The sequence below is a fragment of the Haliotis rufescens genome, unplaced genomic scaffold (genome assembly GCF_023055435.1).
Source record: "Haliotis rufescens isolate VD_foot unplaced genomic scaffold, xgHalRufe1.0.p SCAF_120, whole genome shotgun sequence".
NCBI classification, from domain to species: domain Eukaryota; kingdom Metazoa; phylum Mollusca; class Gastropoda; order Lepetellida; family Haliotidae; genus Haliotis; species Haliotis rufescens.
Window position 1 is genome coordinate 633,661 of NW_025963803.1, and position 20,911 is coordinate 654,571.

The window sequence follows — 20,911 nt, forward strand, 5'->3', positions numbered from 1 at the left end:
GAGTGCACCTCTTGTCATATTCTGAACCAATCGCTGAGAAGCAGTACACTGGGAACAAAACATCATAAATCAAATTGTCAAAGATACACGTTACATATGGAACAAAAGATGCGTTAATTCCATTATAATTGCAGTGTGACGTCATAGCACTATGACATCATCAATGGAATGTAGCTGCATGTTAGAAACTGTGTGTTAGAAATAAGTTCACGTTAAAGTATTTATCAATTTGTAAAGCAATAATTACACACGAACCTATCATTTTTATATTTAGATTAACGTTTGATCCATGTGATTAAAATATTTTAAAAAGTTGTATACTGTTAATTATACATTTAGGCAAAATTGTTACCTAGGGAGAGATTCAATGCAATATTTCATAAGCCTGTGGCTAAACAGAATACACACTATTTAAAACTGAAAGTTAGAGTAAATCAAACAGATTTTATAATTATGAATGCAGATCAGTGGACATCCTTGTGAGAAAACATGTTCCATGTCTCATGTTTCCATAAATCCATTGTCTACATTTCTAAATATATATGTAATTCCTAATGTCAAATATCTGCTAGCTGAGGGATTGCTAGCCAAAGTGTTTCTATTGTGAAGTTTAGTAAATGTTGATCAGATTCAGCTATATTCAAGTGTTACTGAAGTGCACAATTTAACAGATTCAACAGCGTTTACGATGTTTCTGCGAATTTCAATTTGCCATGGAGTGACAATTGAGTCCAAACAACTCTTCATGCACACGTATTAGGACATCGTCAATACGGTCTATATACAGTATATACCTCCACTGCCCATAAAATACTAACCACTGTGCAATGTCATTGTGACAAGCGTCTATTTTTCATCAGCTAAAGAGTGAGTGAGTTTGGTTTAACGCTGCCTTGAACAATATTCCAGTTGTATCACAGTGTGTCAGCTCAATGTGGGAAGAAATATGATGCAGGTTTTAGATGTTTACTACTTTGGTCGAACTCACGAGCACGGGTATGTGCTAACAAACCTAGAAACATAATCGGGGTGAACCGAGATTCGAACCCATGATCATAGATCTCTGTTGTGCCAAAAAGGGAGGCAGCTCTGAAATGCGAATTGTGGCACCTTACACGACTGTCTGTGCCCCACTCTGTGCATGAATGTGGTGTGAGTCCTACCACTGACATTAAGGCAACGTGTAGAGTGAGTGAGTAAGTTGGGTTTAACGCCGCTTTTAACAGTATTCCAGTCATATCACAGCGTGTCAGCTTAATGTGGGAGGAAAGCCCAAGTGATTCGGGTCTGAGACGTTTACCACTTCGCTGAAACCTACGAACACGCGTATGGTGCTGACAAATCTTGAAACATAATCAGGGCAAACCGGATATCGAACCCATAATCATAGGTTTCTGGCGTGCCCAAGGGACGCAACTCTGCACGGCAAATCATGGCACCTTAGACGACTGGGCCACGTGGCAATGTGGAGAGCAGACAAGGCTAAGACATATCCTGGACACCGAGAAACGTTGTCGATGCAAGCTGTGTGTATGAGTTTTACATTGTTGTTTGACTCGTTTAAAAAAACCAATGACATCACATAGTGGACATGTGTATTCACTGCAATGGAGGAACATGGTGTACACCAACCCATGAAGTACTGACGCTGGTATTAGGAATGCTTTGAACTTTAAAACCTTGCAAGTCTCATTACATCGGACACATTGCATAATTTCTCCATCAGCATCTCTCTGTCGATGATCTGACCCAAAATAGAGAAAATGGCAGCAATTTGCCAGGTAGAATGTAGCCATTGATTTTAGGGGGACATAACTCTGAATAGTTCAAGTATAAAATAAGCAGAGTTGTCTTCCATGTCTTGATTCTGAATCTCGGAAGGCCATGTGTACGTGTGTGTATCATCACAGACGTATCCCTTTCCAAAGAATTTCGGCAAGTCATGTTTTGGTATGTGGCGATATTGTTCATGGGAGTCGAAAAATGTCACATGACAGTCTGGTTCTCTCTCTCCATAGCTCTTCCCTTCACTGAAAAGTAAACACACAGGCACAAACTTCCAAGGTCATTTGGATGACATTGAAATCTGACCTCCTTTGATCCTTGTCAGTTGAAAATAGAAAAAACAAACAAAATGACCTTGACCTCAACCAATCCAGATCACCAGTTATTATTTTCCTTAAGACCTTGACCCACATCCAAGGTCAAAGTAACAAGGTTCAAACGTTTAGTGTAAATGTCATACATACATCGATTGTCTTCCTTCTGGCATACAAATTATTTTTTTCCCTTATTGTGTAAGCATCACAATCCACCATGCATATTCATCGACATTTGTTTACTTAGTCTTCCTCTAGCTTACATTTACACTCACAGGTGTATCCCAAGAAAACATCTTGTCACAACAGAATCATACAAATCCCTCGCCTCACTGTATGAAAGGCAGTTCTGAATATCACATAACTCACTTGTGATTTTCCAAGAGCTGAACATTTTGACAAAATGGGATTGACTTGCAGAACATATTCAGTCTCAGTTACACGCCGACCTCAGACGAATACAAGAAACATTCTGTAACTGGTGTGAAGTGTCAACTTAGGAATATTGAAACTTTGGAATACGGCTTCAGTCTTCACTTGGAACAGTGTGGTCGTGTTTCCAGGTATTCATCACTGACTTGTTCCGAAAGGGCAACAGTCCTTATTATAAATGTGTCTGAAACGAGAAAAATACTTTTTTTAAACAAGATTTGACAAGCTTGAGTCAACTTGTGAACGGATATAGGTTCAATTTATACAGGTTATTTACGCTTTGGTTTAATATTGTTTCCCCCATAATAAACATGTTAAATTCTTTAAAAAAATAATAAAACTTAAATTAGTGAAAGGTCACAAATGAAGTAAAAATAAATTGAAATAAAGTGAGTGAGTAAGGGAGTGGGTATGGTTTTACGCCACTTTTAGCAATATTCCAGCAATATCATGGCGGAGGACACCAGAAATGGGCTTCACACATTGTACCCATGTGGGGAATCGAGCCCAGGTCTTCAGCGTAACGATTGAACGCTTTAACCACTAGGCTACCCCACTGCCCCATTGAAAATAAGAACCAAAGCTAAATAGAAAATATAGAAATAAATCACCACATGATCCATGTTTAAGAATTAATAAATAAAAGAGAGAAAATGATTTTAAAACAAAAATTCAAGAATAGAATAAATATGGTCACTAGGCAGAGTTGCTTCTAGGCTAAAAGAGGCAGCATCAATTTGACAAGTGATTCTAAGCAGGCTAAAGCATGATGAAAGCAAAGGGATCATACTGATCATACAGTTAATGGGTGTTAAGGAACATCCAAATCCAAGTGTCTTTGTTGTGGAACGGGAACATCCAAATCCAAGTGTCTTTGTTGTGGAACGCCGCAGCAGTATTCCAGTCATATGACGGTCGGTAAATAATTGCGTCTTGACCAGACAATCCAGTGATAATTATTGTGACCAATGATCCATGTTTTCGGGTCACAGTGTCACAAGCCTGGCCACCGATCCATTTGGTCAGCTCTTACTTATGACAAGGGACCTGTGAAGATCTGGGGCAATATAGGTCTTCAGCAACCCATTCTTGCCCTGTTCATTAACAGGCTACCATGCTTGTTGTAAGAGGTGACTAACGAGATTGGATGGCCAAGCTCGCTAACTTGGTTGATGCATCATCGTGTCTAAGTTTGTAGATCGCTGCTCAGGACCTCGATCACTGGATTGTGTGGTCTGGACTTGATTGTTTACAGATTTCCGTCATACAGCTGGAATATTGCTGAGAGCGGCGTTAAGCAATGAACAAAGTTACACCAGGATCGGCTGCTTGGGAGTGATTCTGACATGGAATCAGCACGGGGCTTTTTGTTCGTTCTGGGACTTTGGGGAGTGTAGACGCCTCTATTACTCCCATCCTGTCTCACCCACTGAATACTCCTTCACTGAGGTCTCAAAATATTGGTCCAGTAATTATCATAAACAAAGAGCAGGAAAGAGTGAACACAACTACACTTGTTTTTTAAGCCATAGTCAGTAATACTACACAAGGATGTGTGTGTGTATTGGGAATTGGACTATATTTGCCTGACAGGAACTGGTCCATATTTGCCTGATAGAAACTGGACTATCAGGGTTAGAAATTGGCACTAGTCCTATAGTCCTTGCCAAACTGCCCAATGGTAAAGGTATCACAAGGACTAGTAGAAAATTGCCATTTTTAAGGGTTTTGCTATATGTTATCATTATAAGGACTAGTGGACGAAAACTGTTAGTTTCTAACGCTGACTATAAAAGCTTGACCATATATGCGTGATAGAAACTGGACCATATTTGCATGATGGAAACTGGACTATAAAAACTGGACCATATTTGCCTGATAGAAACTGGACTATAAAAACTGGACCATATTTGCCTGATAGAAACTGGACTATAAAAACTGGACCATAATTGCCTGATAGAAACTGGACCATAATTGCCTGATAGAAACTGGACCATATTTGCCTGATAGAAACTGGACCATATTTGCCTGATAGAAACTGGACCATATTTGCCTGACAGGAACTGGACTATAAAAACTGGACCATATTTCCCGAAAGAAACTGAACCATATTTGGCTGATAGGAGTGAGTGAGTGAGTGAGTGAGCGATCTGTTTTAGAGTTAGAAGGGTTGAACACAAGAGAGTGAGTGAGTGAGTATGGTTTTACGCCGCTTTTAGCAATATTCCAGCAGTATCATGGCGGGAGACACCAGAAATGGGCTTCATACATTGTACCCATGTCAGGAATAGAACCCGGGTCTTCGGCGTGACGAGCGAACGCTTTAACCACTATTTGGCAGAGACAAATCAGCCTTTGGGATTCAAGACGTTATTCTTATGTCAAAAGGTCCACTTCTTACTCAAGCTTTGCTGCCATTTACACAACAAAAGGACCACACAAGCTGCACTAGAGCTGAAACACTGAAAGCGTGCCGCCAGGTAGCTTGTGTTGTGTGGGCAGCATGTTGCCATCATCTACATTGTTCATGGAACCTTCAGAGAGCATGTAATATTCTCTGTGGTATACAAAATAACCTCAATACAAATGAATTCATTTTGAATAGTAGAACAATCTCATTAAAATCAGATCTCTTACTCTGATACGATATCTGTCTGCATAAAGGTCTGAGAACACCGCAGGGGGTCAAAGTGAACATTCTCATCAGCACAGAGGCTTCAAGATCCTCAGTGCCAGTGAGCAACACATCCAGAGTGGTTTTGTTTTGTTTGTTTGTTGTGTAACGCTGCACTCAGCAATATTCCAGCTATATTTCCTGTGGTCTGATAATGATTGAGTCTGGACCAGAAAATCCAGTGATTCATATCATGAGCATCGATCCATGCAATTGGGATACAATGACATGTATCATCCAAGTCAGTGAGCCTGACCAACCAATCACGTTCGTCACCTCTTACGACCAGCATAGTCGCCTTTTACGGCAAGCATGGGTTGCTGAAGACCTATTCTACCCCGGACCGCCATTCAGACCGGTATCTCATTTCTGTTTCTCAAAAATAAACTGGATCAGGGAGTTCTGAATGCAAAGTAATAAAGCCAACCTTTAATATTGTTCTGGATATTTTACACATCTTATCCAGGTGTCCTCATATCAGAGTAACAGATCTGATTTTAATCATAATATTATCAGTAAATTTTGACATGAAGTATTTCATTCATGAAAGCAAATCTGACATCTTTTGCATACATAAATAAAATAACAAATTCGAAAGAAATGTCTAAAAGAAAAAGATGAAAATAAATTTCCACCTGAAAAAACAACAAAAGTTAATTCTAAAAAATTGCCATTGCATTACCATGATTACATATTTTACAGTGTTCGAAAGTAAAGCGTAAAAGCCAAGGTCCTTGTGGGCCAAATATTAAAAGTTAAATATTAGGGATCCTTAGATTCAAATACTAGAGGAAAAACCCTATCTAGAACCCCTTAAATTTCAAACACTGTTTCAAACCAAGTCAACAAAGCAACTCTTTTTTAAAAATATTTAGTGCAAGTTGACATAAAAGTGAATCTCTAATCTCAAAAATATCAGAAATCATCCCTTTTCCATCATGCATGCAGTTCTCACAGTGTTAACTATCTACGACTCGGATGCTCCCCCTAATTCACCGAGATCCAGGTGTAATGTCCGAGGTTGGTAGGTAGGGTAACGTCGCTGTGATGGCTGTACAAAAACAAACATGGACTACAGACGATGCAGCTACTTCTACGACAACCTGTACTTATTCGGAAAATGGGAACAGCACAATGCAGAGGATAGGCATAAAATGGAGTTGAAAGGGCGAATTAGTGATTGATATTAATACACAGGCATTTACCAGAACAGTCATGCTTCAAGATAATAAAAAAAATATTACATAAATTTTTTTTACTATTATTAACTGTCACTATTATGTTTTTTTAGTTGGGGCTATAAGATTATTATGTTTCGAGTATTGAAGCCTATATTTTTGTCATAGGAGTGAGGGAGTCAAAATTTAACCTCACATTGGCAACATTTCAGCAATATCGTGACTTTTGTCATAAGAATCATGTGTGGGGACGTTATGCACTGGTAATGAAATTATTGTTTAAAGTGAATGGAGTGGAACCCCGCTTATCCGGACACTTGCATGAGTGACTGAGTTAATATCTCATGACGCATCGGCATTATTCAAGCCATATAGCGACCTGGACAATTGCATTGTTCAAGGAATTGTCTTGATGTTTCTATGTTTGTTTGTTGTGTAACGCCGCTCTCAGAAATATTTCAGCTATACTAATGCAGTCTGTAAATAATCAAGTCTGGACCAGACAATCCAGAGACTGACATCATGAGCATCGATCCACGCAATTGGGACACAATGACATGCATCAACCAGGACCACCCAATCCCGTTCGTCGCCTCATACTACAAGCATTATCGACTGTTACGGCAAGTATGGGTTGCTGAAGACTTATTCTACTTGAACCAACCAACCATCTTGGAACCTTTGCCTGATGGAACACACTCGTATGTAGTGTGTTATACCGCCGTCATATAGCTGGAATATTGCTGAGTGCGGCGTCAAACAACAAACAACAAACCAAAATTGGTTACCGGCATACAGGGATGAGATTTGATATTTTCCTTTTCAGTTATACGATGACATGCATCGCCTCTTAGTCGCCTTTTATAGCAAGCATGAGTTGCTGAAGACCTATTCTACCCCGGATCTTCACGGGTCTCTCCGGTAAGAAACCACAATAGTGTGCAACTGAATAGATAGTTGGTTAGTGAAAGTAACCCCTGGTTCCTGAAGATGAGCATTTATCATTGTCAAATTTTCGTTATTTATCAAAACCAGGCAGGGTTTGCTGATAAGTGGGGCTCCACTTTTAATGTGGTCAGGGCTGGATTCTGAAAGATATTGGGGGGGGGGGGGGGGGGGGAGAAGAGGGGAGCGGAGGGAAGACATATATATATATGACAAACTTATTTTTTTTGTCCAGTTATTTTTATGCTGTACATGTATGCTTATAACGAACTATGGTTATAACAAACTACAATTAGTTGCCCCTTTGAGTTCGATATAACCGTAGTTTACTGTAGCTGGAAATTTGTACATTGTGTCCATGTGGGTAATCTAACCTTTGTGTGAGAGATGAGCATTTCTTAAGCTTTTAAGTTCAGGGTCTTGTTCCCCTCAGTTATCTGTTTGTTGTGACTTATAACTGATCTTCAGACCCTAATAATTCAGAATAATTCCCGTTATTTTCTACGTCCTCTCAAGTTACTATCCATACTTGGCCCATTTTCATGTAAGTCCGAATCGATTTTGTTCCTACTTATGCATGTTTTATTTCTGCCCCCCTTCCTTCATAATGTGAGCTACTCACACATTTCAATGCCATAGTCATATGTATTTTCAAGCCAAGTGATCCTTAATTTACAGCAAGTGAAAACAATGGTTTATCGATTTTGTTTAAACCCATGAACTATCACAGCAGCACTGTAGCTCACCTGCCACTGGTTTCAAAAGTTTGGCGAGTATGGTGCAGACAGACCGAGGATCAAACCCACAGAAAAGTGGATTCCAACCCATCAGGGGAAGTGAGCTGGTTAAACGCCTCTTTGAACACTATTTAGGTATTACAGTTATATCGCGGCGTGTCAGCTTGATGTGGGAGTATTTCAGTTATATCATGGCATGGCAGCTTGATGTGGGAGTATTACAGTTATATCATGGCGTGTCAGCTTGATGTGGGAGTATTTCAGTTATATCATGGCGTGTCAGCTTGATGTGGGAGTATTTCAGTTATATCATGGCATGTCAGCTTGATGTGGGAGTATTTCAGTTATATCATGGTGTGTCAGCTTCATGTGGGAGTATTTCAGTTATATCACGGCATGTCAGCTTGATGTGGGAGTATTTCTGTTATGTCACAGTGTGTCAGCTTGATGTGGGAGTATTCCAGTTATATCAGTGTGTCAGCTTGATATAGGGGTATTTCAGTTATATCAGTGTGTCAGCTTGATGTGGGAGTATTTCAGTTATATCACTGTGTGCCAGCTTGATGTGGAAGTATTTCTGTTATGTCACAGTGTGTCAGCTTGATGTGGGAGTAATCCAGTTATATCAGTGTGTCAGCTTGATATAGGGGTATTTCAGTTATATCAGTGTGTCAGCTTGATGTGGGAGTATTTCAGTTATATCACGGTGTGTCAGCTTGATGTGGAAGTATTTCTGTTATGTCACAGTGTGTCAGCTTGATGTGGGAGTAATCCAGTTATATCAGTGTGTCAGCTTGATATATGAGTATTTCAGTTACATCAGTGTGTCAGCTTGATGTGGGAGTATTTCAGTTATATCACGGCATGTCAGCTTGATGTGGGAGTATTTCAGTTATATCATGGTGTGCCAGCTTGATGTGGGAGTATTTCTGTTATATCATGGCATGTCAGCTTGATGTGGGAGGAAAGCCTGTAGTGATGCAGGTCCTTACCTCTTTGACGAAACCAAAGGTGTTAGGTGCTGACAAACCTAGAATCATCATCAGGTCAAATCTGGGATTCAAACCCGAGATCATAAGATTCTAGTACAACTCTGCACACTGCCACCAATCAGACATAAAATAGCAGCTTACTGTAATATTTTGTGCTTTAGAAAAAACAAAAAGCACATATTAAATGGACGAATCATTTAGAGGTGAGGTGAGGTGAAATTTGGTTTAATGTCGCTTCAAAGATTATTGCACTTATATAGCGACATGCATGCATGCGTTGTGTGTGTGTGTGTGGCTGCTTGTACTAGTCCGGACTGATGCCAATTTATAGAGCTAGCTCACTGCGACACCATGCCACAGTTTAACATGAAACATTTAGAAGACAGTGACAAGGTTACCGACTAATTACTTGGGACCATGCAACTCTCCCGTGCACCAGTTAGGAATACTGCTGATGACTGGACTACCTCTAAGGTTAATGATTATGTTACTGACATGTAAGAGTACTCACTAGAGGATAGAGAGAACAGATTAGACACAGTTGCTATGGTAACAGATCTAGAGAGAAAGCGTAAAATATGATACAGCATGTTGAACGGCTGACTGAAATTTTCATTTTCTCCCCAATGATTTGCATTGGAAAGTTTTATCAAGACTTTGATGATCAAAACAGTGATTTGGGATAAAATTGTTTTTGAATGTTTTTGAATTTGAAATAACGATAAAAATTAGTAATTGACACACAGAATATAAGTATGTATACAAAAATATTTAGATGGCAGCAATAGATGATGGATAATAACATCAGTCAAGAACACTGCCATCAAGATATATTCAGGATAATTTAACTTTCAAACATTCAAACTTTCCCTGTTTAGCTTTACAAATGCCATGAAAAAAAAGATTTCAACTGACTAAGAGCAAATGAAACTTTCAGTCATTCATCAACAAGACAACAGAGTGTTCTCCCTTTACCTGATTTCACTGAAATTAGCAAAAAATACGGAGATCAATCAAAATGCAACAGAAGTAAGGATTATGTCAAGGCAGATACAAGTCAAATAAAATACATGGGGTTCTAACGTAAAGTAATCATCATAACTAGTGCCCAAAATGTTTACTAAGTCAGAGGCGTTTGATTGAAACAGTCATCCGTAAGGAATCGAATTTGGACCATCCTGGGTAGGAATAAGATCCTAGCAACCTATGCTGGTCGTAAGATGCAATTAAATTGATCATGTGGTCAAACTCGCCGACTTGATTGACTGATTGCCAGTTGATTGCATGTCATCGTATCCCAATTGTGCAGATTGCTGCTCATGATGTCAGTCAAAGTTTGTTTGTTGTTTAACGCCGGCCTGTAATTGAATCTTGACCAGACAATCCAGTGATTGACATCATGAGCATCGAGCCATGCAAATGGGATACGATGACTTGCATCAACCAAGTCAGCGAGCCTGACCACCCAATCCCGTTAGTCGCCCCTTACGACAAGCATGGTCGCCTTTTACGGCAAGCATGGGTTGCTGAAGACCTATTCCCCCTGTATCCTCACGGGCCGCTCATTATAATGATTACAGTACATCTATATATTTTCTAAAAGTAAAGACATATGAATAATGCATGAGGCTCCATTGTAACCTAAAGTTTGACTGGAAATACAAAGTCATCGGTGAAGACAAAGCAAATACATTTATAAAATTAACACAAAAAGCTGTTGCCCTGTAATTCTGATTATATGAAGCTAGTGATATAAAAAAAACCCCAAGTGATATAAGAAAAAACATGTCAACAAAATCATGCCATGAATGTATCTCTTTGTTTGGTCTGAAACACACTGATCCAATTTCGCAAAGACCAAACATGTCCTGCTTTTGGCTCTTGATGAAAGGTAAAGGTCCAAACATTCTTTATCTTTTGCCCTTCAAAAATAGGACAAGAATATTTAACCAGGGTTAGAAACTAACAGTTTTCGTCCACTAGTCCTTATGATAACATATAGCAAAACCCTTAAAAAGAGCAAATATCTACTAGTCCTTAGGAAATCTTTACTATTGGGCAGTTTGGCAAGGACTACAGGACTAGTGCCAATTTCTAACGCTGCCGCTTCTCATTTCGGACTAGTGGTTATGGACAATCATGATGGGATAATGCAAAGAGTTTGTCCAGATTGTTACCAACCAACGGATTAGTGGATGTGAATACCTGCTTAATAAAAAACCAACTGGATCTCCACAACTTTAGGAACACCATATAATCTGACATTTCTAACACGCCAGAAATGTCCTTATGGCACCTTGTCTTTTCAAAGTGAGTGAGTGAGTGAGTATGGTTTTACACCGCTTTTAGCAATATTCCAGCAATATTCCAGCAATATCACGGCGGGGGACACCGGAAATGGGCTTCACACATTGTACCCATGTCGGGAATCGAACCGGGGTCGTCGGCGTGACGAGCTAACGCTTTAACCACTAGGCTACCCGGCCGCCCCTGTCTTTTCAAAAGTTAAAGCTGTTTAGTTTAATTTCATACATGATTCAATCTCAAAACTGAAGCTCAATGAAGGAATGAAGAAACACAGGTAACCTAAGTCAACCATGAAGAATTTTTAAAAAAAGAAAAAAAACCCTAAGAATTAGTATTAATAAAATGCTAGTGCAATAAATAGATTCAAATGTGTCGTGCTCAACAAAAGAAAGCAAATAGGTTAGAGTAACAACTATTTTATTCAGTTACAAACAATGCCATGGTTCAATATGTAAACAATATATACACACACAAATGTTTGATGTTGATTAAACATGCTGTAATTGCAGTGCATGTTTATATAGATATAAGTGAGTGGAATATGTTACATGTCTTGACTCAACAGTGCCTTTATTTAATTGAGTTAAGCAGCACAGTCAAAGCCTCCTCATTAACATAAGGATCAGAGTAACAAGGCTTACAACAATGGATTTGATATATAATCAGAATAAGTTTTTCTGAAAATCTTATGATTCATTTGCATACTTTACAAGCATATTTTGCTTTTTACACATACTACTGAAAAGAAGTTTCCCAATGAAAGAATCGGGTGTTCCTTAACTTCTTTCGAGCAGTATATAACAAAGGTGACGGTTACAAAGGGTGTCAACACTTACGAAATTGTACATAATGGAGGCTAAATCTAGAAACACGTTTGGCAAAATTGGTGGAGTTTTGATAAATAACCAGGACAAATTGGCAACGTTTCACTCCATTGAAGCTTCACTAATTCCTACCCATCGGAGAAAATCAGGATCAATCATTTTGCACAGCCATTTATAAACAGCACTGATAAGTCTTGAGTCTTGGCAACAAACCCTTAAGCAAACCGTGAAAGTAAGGAATCATCATATTACATATACTACTCAAAAGAATTAAAGAACACCCGATAATTTCATATTACCATAGTTAATCTCTCATGGCATGACAAATTAACTGTAGTAATATCAAAGAATTGGGGGTTGAGTAGTACACTATTTACGGGTGAGTGAGTGGGCGAGCATGGTTAATCAGTATTTCGGTCACAGAAGTAGTTGTGCCCTCAAATTTGGGGGGGAGATGCTGAAAATGATGCAGGTTGTAGAAACATAGGTGCCAACTTTCCCAAGTTGCAATCAATATTTTGTTACGGTCTTCAGGCCAGTCTATTTTCGTATATATCTGACAGCCATGTGTTTGTAGCACATGGTGTAAGGCTACCCTCTCTTTACTGGTGTGTAAGGAAATTCAGTCCTTGTGATTTTTCTTGTAGATTTGTACAGTTGTATGAATTAAGGAAGAAAAAAATCAATTTTTTGTATTTCAGTTGCAAATGTTTGACAGTTGGCAACTATGTAGACATTTATTACTCTAAAACCCACAAGCATTGAAACAGGGCTTTCAAACCAAGGATCAGGATCAAGAACACGACCAGAATCAGGATCAGGAACACGACCAGAATCAGGATCAGGAACATGACCAGAATCAGGACCAGGAACACGACCAGAATCAGGATCAGGAACATGACCAGAATCAGGATCGGGATCAGGACCAGAACACAATCAGAATCAGGATCAGGAACATGACAAGAACCAGGATCAGGATAACAAGCAGAATCCAGGTCGGGAAGACGACCAGAATCAGGAAAGCTACCAGAATCAGGATCAGGGAAGCTACATGAATCAGGATCAGGAACACGATCAGAATCAGGATCAGGAAAGCTACCAGAATCAGGAACACGATCAGAATCAGGATCAGGAACACGATCAGAATCAGGATCAGGAACACGACCAGAATCAGGATCAGGAACACAACCAGAATCAGGATCAGGAACACGACCAGAATCAGGATCAGGAACACAACCAGAATCAGGATCAGGAACACGACCAGAATCAGGATCAGGATCAGGAACACGACCAGAATCAGGATCAGGAACACAACCAGAATCAGGATCAGGAACACGACCAGAATCAGGATCAGGAACACAACCAGAATCAGGATCAGGAAAGCTACCAGAATCAGGATCAGGAACACGATCAGAATCAGGATCAGGAACACGACCAGAATTAGGATCAGGATCAGGATCAGGAACACGACCAAAATCAGGATCAGGATCACGACCAGAACAATCAGAATCAGGATCAGGAACTCGACCAGAATCAGGATCAGGAACACGACCAGAATCAGGATCAGGAACACGACCAAAATCAGGATCAGGATCACGACCAGAACACAATCAGAATCAGGATCAGGAACTCGACCAGAATCAGGAACAGGAACACGACCAGAATCAGGATCAGGAACACAACCAGAATCAGGATCAGGAACACGACCAAAATCAGGATCAGGAACAGGACCAGAATTAGGATCAGGAACACGACCAGAATCAGGATCAGCATCACGAGCAGGATCAGGATCACGATCAGGAACACGATCACAATCAAGAACATGATCACGACCAGGAACATGATCAAAATCAGAATCAGGATCAGGAACATAATCAGGATCACATTTGCATTTCTTACCAGCCAATACTGGTAGTAAAGGGAAGTAACTTAACTTATACAACTGAATCACCAGTTGTATCTTAGTAACCAACCATAAAATATCCATGAGAAGGGTCAAGGATAGTTGTTTGACAAAGAATATTTTTTCAATAAAAAACCAGCTGCCACCCCGAAGAAAACAAATGCTCAGAGCCTTGACACACAAGGTACTGGGGACCTACTGACTTTTTCACTCTGGGCCAACCAGAACTTTGATAAACAGAATTATGTTTCATAAAAGTTAAAAATTCCTAAACCAAGATCAAGCGATCTTAAGAAAGGTTTCTCTCATACAAAATCTGTGTAATATTCAGTATGGCTGTGCAAACATGTCTGATTTTCTAGGATGATTTAAAATTGCACATAAAATGAGGTACCCATCAGCTCCATCACTCACAGATCCAGAATCACACATATATCACAGAGTTTGTCATCCCTAACAGCTAAGGCATTTAAAAAATAATTATAACTTGGTAAACGGATCTGCTGACACAATAATATTCACAAATGTGAAAAAATTGAACATTTGAGAAAGTTAATGTTTCCTTCTAAACAAACCTTGGTCAGGCCAATTATTTAAATAAGGCAAGGAAAGCACATTTTGACTTTTCATTAAAAAAACAAACCCTTTCTTTCATTACTCTTATCACATCAACCAACTATTCTTCCGAGAAATCTCCTAAAAAAACGTGTTTAATGTTTTTTATATAGTTAAAAAAACAGATGCCTACATTTAAGCTAAAACTGTCAGTATAGCAGAATGACAAGGTGCTATTATTAGTCCAAATATAGCTCAAGCTAAAAAAGCCTCGAACTTATTTACAAGCAAAATTTTCTACTTTCACGTGTTAGTGTCAAAGTCGGGTTATTTCAATAATCCTGTTTTTTACCCCATCGTCTGCTGCTTCGCTGATGTTCGCCTTATTTGGAACAACATGTCCGTATAGCTTGCTTGACCCTGGCAGTGACATCCGTCCAACTGCATTCCGTTGCCACATGGCGGCAACATTCGGCTCCGAATTAGGTCTCTTTAATTCGGTAGCTACAGCTGGCTTAAGCATTTCTTTTGTACTGACTGGTTTCCGTTTTGAAACTTTGCCTCTCCGAGAATAATTTGGCCCCTCATCGTCTAAATCTTGCAATGATGCTGCTATGGTAACCACGTCAGTGTCCGTGTCACTGGAGCTTGTCACCGTAGTTACAGAGTTTTCGGAATTAGTAAAAAGCGAGCGGTTTGACTGGCTTGTGTGTGATTTTTGTTGGTTAGATGGGCCAAGGCTACTGTTGCTTCTCTGTGAGTGTGTGTGTGAGTTTGCAAGGACTGATGAGGAATTGATGGATACCTTGGCCACCGACACCGAGCGCTGTAGAAACAAAAACAACACATGCAGCATGCAGAGGAACAAATGTACAAACAATAAGGAATTGCCGCGTTCTTCTTGGTGAATGCTAGCAGTGTTTCTGTTTCATAATCATTTGTTTCACTTTGTAACGCCACAATATTCTAAACCTTTAGTCACGACACCCTGTTGTTTTTACTGGGGCTTCATTTCATAGATTAACTTTTCAGCAGGGACTTTCTCAACAAATAACCCTCTGTTCCAGGCAAATTGTTCATAAAACACCTCTGTCCCAGGAATATTCTATAGAAAATCCCTCTGTCCCAGGAATATTCAATCGAGTTTGTTTGTTTTGTTTGTTTGTTGTTTAACGCCGCCCTCAGCAATATTCCAGCTATATAAAGGCGGTTTGTAAATAATCGAGTCTGGACCAGACAATCCAGTTATTGACATCATGAGTATTCTAGAGAGAGAGTGGTTCTGTCCAAGGGATATTTATTGAAAGTCTGTCTCAGGTTTATGGTTCTGAAAGTTTCTGAAAGGATATTTCATAGAAAGTCCCTCTGTCCCCGTGTTTGTTTGTTGTTTAACGCCGCACTCAGCAATATTCCAGCTATATGACCAGACAATCAAGTTATTGACATCATGAGCATCGATCCACACAATAAGGATATGATGACATGCATCAACCAAGACAAGCCTGACCTCCCGATCCCGTTAGTCGTCTAGGATCTCCATGGGTAGATGATCCACCATCTTCCCGAGTCAAGGGAGTTAACTGACTATAAAAGTCCAGTTTCCACCCTTGCCGAACTAGGCTGGTATTATGGAGTTTTGGCTGGACTAACGAGTCTCAGCATAGTCCAATAAAATTGCACAATGAAATCAAAATCAGGTTTGTAAACTGTCGTGCAGATTTCAGTTGATTGCAGGATTTGCAAAGCATGTGCACTGCCAACTCGTTTTCAACAGATATTTTGCAAATCTTTTCATGTTTTTAATCAAGGTGCTCACGTGATTTGATGCATTTCGCGATGTAAGACACGTTTTATCACAATATAGACCTTAATTATCGATAAGATCGTCTTGACTGGGAGCCACTGTTTTGATTGAAGCAAATGCACGTGATACTAGAGGTGGAATCTGATTGGTCGATAGGAGAGGCTTAGAAGGGACATAACTCGTAATAGTCACTGGTGGTGCTGCGATAAAGCCCAGGAATTCCAGCCTAGTTCGGTAAGGGTGGAAACTAGACTTTTAAAGTCAATTAACTCTCTTGCCTCGAGAAGATGATGATCCACTGGCCAAGATTGACAAAACACATCAATACTACCATTCCAAGAAGAACCAGACAATTACAAACTCAACATAGACAAGCACAACAAACAAGGGACGGCTAGGCTAGCAAACAAAGCAAATAATGCAAGTAAGTCCACAACAACTTTGTAACTTTTCCTTGGGTGTATTTTGGCAAAGGCTGAAGGGGATACAGAAATATAGCTTGTGTGTCTGTTAGCCCGATGACAATTTTCAGTATAGTTTAGTGATATTATATGGAAATTAATAGCTGAGCTTACAAGACAGAACAGTTTTCTTGACTTGGGCGAGTGAGTGAATATGGTTTTATGCCGCTTTTAGCAATATTCCAGCAATATCACGGCGAGGGACACCAGAAATGGGCTTCACACATTGTACCCATGTCGGGAATCCAACCCGGGTCTTCTGCGTGACGAGCGAACGCTTTAACCACTAGGCTACCCCACCTCCCCTTGGGCTTTTGAGTAGTGGCAAAAGTCACAGACCTCATCAGTGAACAACATATCTGCTAGAAATACCAGTCTGTGACTTTAGCTATTTGCTATCGAGCTATGCCAAAAGCTTTTGTTTGCTTGTTTTGATGTTTAAGACTTCAATCAGCAAAATTTTATCAATATGACGGCGGTTTGTAAATAATAGAGTCTGGACCAATCAACCCGGGAACTAACACCCCATGCATTGATTTACACAATTGGACACAATGACATGCATAAACCAACCTGACCACCTGATCCCGTAAGTTGCCTCTTACGAACAGCATGGGTTGCTGAAGACCAATTCTAACCCTGATCTTCAAAGAACATTTCCTATTTCGTAGATTTAACATCTTACAGGTTTTCAAACTCGTCTTACTAGACTTGGGTTTTGTACTAGCGGTCTGGGATTATGGTAGAGAATGATAGAGTCATGAAAATGTATACCGTATTCGACGTAATAAGTGCCCAGTTATAATAAGCGCGCACGGCGATATTTGCTAATATATTGGCTAGTGAACAAGCCGATTTAGCAACCCTTCCGTTTGATCAATGTACACAAGACTTATTTCTTCGCGTATAATACGCACTCGTGTGTTATATGCACCTTAAATTATGGGCAATAAAATTCATAATGTCATATATAAACATTTCAGGCTGTCAGCATAAACCACAAAATTTATCTTTCAACTCTGTTTTTTCACCCAAATAATATTCTAATAATAGCCTCCTATTTCTAATTTTGAGAGCGCCCTGGGCGCTTATTACGTCGAATACGGTAGCTGTCCTGCCTGGAAAGCTCAGCTCTCTCGGGTAAAGATCAAATGTAGACTCAAAAGGTTTTGACACAGTTTTGTCACTGGCAGGAGAATATGGTAATGTATTTCATGGTGAATATGGTAATATATATCATGGTCTTGTCATCCATATTGTCGCTCTCCGAAAAGGGTGAAGAAATTCCTTCATAAACATTTTTCTTTTTTCAATTCCTGACAGTCTAACCATGGAATTTACACACAAAAAGTAAAAGGAACTTGTATTAAGTTATTAAGTAAAACTATGAAACATCTGTTGCTCATGGGAGAACTTAGCTAAGAAAACATATTTGACCATGCTCTTTTATAAACCATCCCATTGAACATGCACCCTAAAACACTGATCATGCACATTTAAGTCTGTGTTCAGGGTGAGTGAGTGAGTTGAGTTTAACGCCACTTTCCGTGTTCTGGCGGTGTTCATAAAATTTGTCTGGGTGTCCAACTCCTTGTCATTATCATTTGTTTGTTGTTTAACAACTCACTCAGCAATATGCCAGCTATAGTATACACCCAGTACGTAAATAGTCGAGTCTGGACCAGACAATCCTGTGAATGACATCAAGAGCATTGATCCACACGATTGGGATACAATGGCATGCAATCAACCAAGTCACTGAGTCTGACCACTCGATTCATCTATTCACCTCTTAAGACCAAAAGATCCAGGGTAGAACAGGGATCGGGTCGTCAGGTTCGCTGACTTGGTTAAAGCATGTCATCAATCCCATTTGCGTGGATCAATGCTCGTGATATTAATCACTGTCTGCTCCAGACTCGATTATTTACAGACCGCCATCAAATAGCTGGAATATTGCTGTGTGGCGTTAAAAAACAAACAAACAAACAAACAATCTTACGAACAAACATGGGTTACTTGAGATCCTTATTCACACGAGGAATCCGCATGGGTTCATGCAAATTTATGTCTGTTCTGCGGTGTGTGTTTGTGTTTGTCTGATACACCTGTTCTTGGGTGTTTGTCTGATGCACCTGTTCTGCGGTGTGTGTTTGTGTTTGTCTGATACACCTGTTCTGAGGAGTGTGTTTGTCTGACACACCTTGTGCAAATCTATGTCTGTTCTGCGGTGTGTGTTTGTGTTTGTCTGATACACCTGTTCTGGGGTGTTTGTCTGATGCACCTGTTCTGCGGTGTGTGTGTTTGTGTTTGTCTGACACCCCTGTTCTGGGGAGTGTGTTTGTGTTTGTCTGACACACCTGTTCTGGGGGGTGTGTTTGTCTGACACCCCTGTTCTGGGGTGTTGTTTTGTGTTTGTCTGACACACCTGTTCTGGGGTGTGTGTTTGTCTGACACCCCTGTTCTGGGGAGTGTGTTTGTGTTTGTCTGACACACCTGTTCTGGGATGTGTGTTTGTGTTTGTCCGACACACCTGTTCTGAGGAGTGTGTTTGTCTGACACACCTGTTCTGAGGAGTGTGTTTGTCCGACACACCTGTTCTGGGATGTGTGTTTGTGTTTGTCTGACACACCTGTTCTGAGGAGTGTGTTTGTCCGACACACCTGTTCTGAGGAGTGTGTTTGTGTTTGTCTGACACACCTGTTCTGAGGAGTGTGTTTGTCCGACACACCTGTTCTGAGGAGTGTGTTTGTGTTTGTCTGACACACCTGTTCTGAGGAGTGTGTTTGTCTGACACACCTGTTCTGAGGAGTGTGTTTGTCCGACACACCTGTTCTGGGATGTGTGTTTGTGTTTGTCCGACACACCTGTTCTGAGGAGTGTGTTTGTCCGACACACCTTGTGCAAATTTAGGTCTGTTCTGGGGTGTGTGTTCGTGTTTGTCTGACACACCTGTTCTGGGGTGTGTGTTTGTCTGACACCTGTTCTGGGGTGTGTGTTCGTGTTTGTCCGACACACCTGTTCTGAGGAGTGTGTTTGTCTGACACACCTGTTCTGAGGAGTGTGTTTGTCCGACACACCTGTTCTGAGGAGTGTGTTTGTCTGACACCTGTTCTGGGGTGTGTGTTCGTGTTTGTCTGACACACCTGTTCTGGGGTGTGTGTTTGTCTGACACCTGTTCTGGGGTGTGTGTTCGTGTTTGTCCGACACACCTGTTCTGAGGAGTGTGTTTGTCTGACACACCTGTTCTGAGGAGTGTGTTTGTCCGACACACCTGTTCTGAGGAGTGTGTTTGTCTGACACACCTCGTGCAAATTTAGGTCTATTTTGACTACTGCTGTATGTGTTGCACATTTGAATCCACTTTAAAATGCTTTATATCTATAGGAACACCTTCACCTAACCTGAGCATAACCACCACAGTGACTATTTGTCAACACCTTACTTTTTATCTAACTTAGGATAAACACATAAACACACTGGTTCTCAAGCACTGTCTTACAAAAAACCCAAACATTTTCATTGTTAAGTGCTAGTCATGGTCAAAATTAGTACAAAAACAGTATTTAGATACATAATGGCGTTTTTCTGCTGCAGTATGACTGATAATCAAGAAAACACTCTTTTTTCAGCCTTAAGGACGATATCATAATGAGTTTCAATAAACTAAATGGAGCCTCTTAAATACCTACAGCATGCTATCAGTTAACACTAAACACACCCAATCAATGAAAGATAACATATCTTAGCAGGGAATATACTACAGGGGCTGTCTCAAAAGCATAGCTAGCTGAAAAAATTGCTCATGAATGCCAAATATTTAAATCAGTTTCATAACCGAAAATAATACTTGTTCCATTAATTAAATAATTATGTTTTCAAAGACTAAATTGACCACAAAAAAAATGTTTTAAATTCTGAAGTGGTAAAAGAGACACAAGCTTTTGAAACAGTCCCCTAAGGGTTCATAGTAAGAGAAAAGAAAATTCAAGATGGACGA

The 20,911-nt window shown here is 40.0% G+C and overlaps 2 protein-coding genes across 12 annotated transcripts in view; both read right to left on the reverse strand.

Moving 5' to 3' along the window:
* Nucleotides 1-1,583: 1,583 nt before the first annotated feature.
* LOC124115432 (phosphatidylinositol 4-phosphate 5-kinase type-1 alpha-like) overlaps nt 1,584-20,911 on the reverse strand; it is a 68,034-nt gene continuing 48,706 nt past the window's right edge. For 4 of the 11 annotated variants that reach the window (XM_046476434.2, XM_046476430.2, XM_046476431.2 and 1 more), the window contains one exon: nt 13,662-15,472. In XM_046476434.2, coding sequence (XP_046332390.1) covers nt 14,963-15,472 — 510 coding nt within the window. In that variant the 3' untranslated portion in view covers nt 13,662-14,962. Of the gene's footprint in view, nt 2,716-6,160; nt 6,257-10,032; nt 10,042-13,661; nt 15,473-20,911 lie in introns of those variants that run through there. The other 7 variants (XM_046476437.2, XM_046476433.2, XM_046476435.2 and 4 more) reach the window with 7 other exon arrangements.
* Nucleotides 18,833-20,908, reverse strand: LOC124115434. The gene is made up of 3 exons (XM_048393897.1): nt 19,930-20,908; nt 19,476-19,809; nt 18,833-19,114 (listed from the first exon to the last, which is right to left on the reverse strand). The coding sequence occupies exons 1-3, from the start codon at nt 20,263-20,265 to the stop codon at nt 18,927-18,929; spliced, it is 858 nt and encodes a 285-aa protein (XP_048249854.1). The 5' UTR covers nt 20,266-20,908; the 3' UTR covers nt 18,833-18,926.

Coding starts and splice junctions, on each gene's coding strand:
- LOC124115434 (XM_048393897.1), bottom strand. CDS start 20,265: ATGTGCAACACATACAGCAGTAGTCAAAATAGACCTAAATTTGCACGA. Junction 19,810..19,929: donor AAACACACTCCTCAGAACAG/GTGTGTCGGACA, acceptor AATTTGCACAAG/GTGTGTCGGACAAACACACT. Junction 19,115..19,475: donor AAACACACTCCTCAGAACAG/GTGTGTCAGACA, acceptor GATTTGCACAAG/GTGTGTCAGACAAACACACT.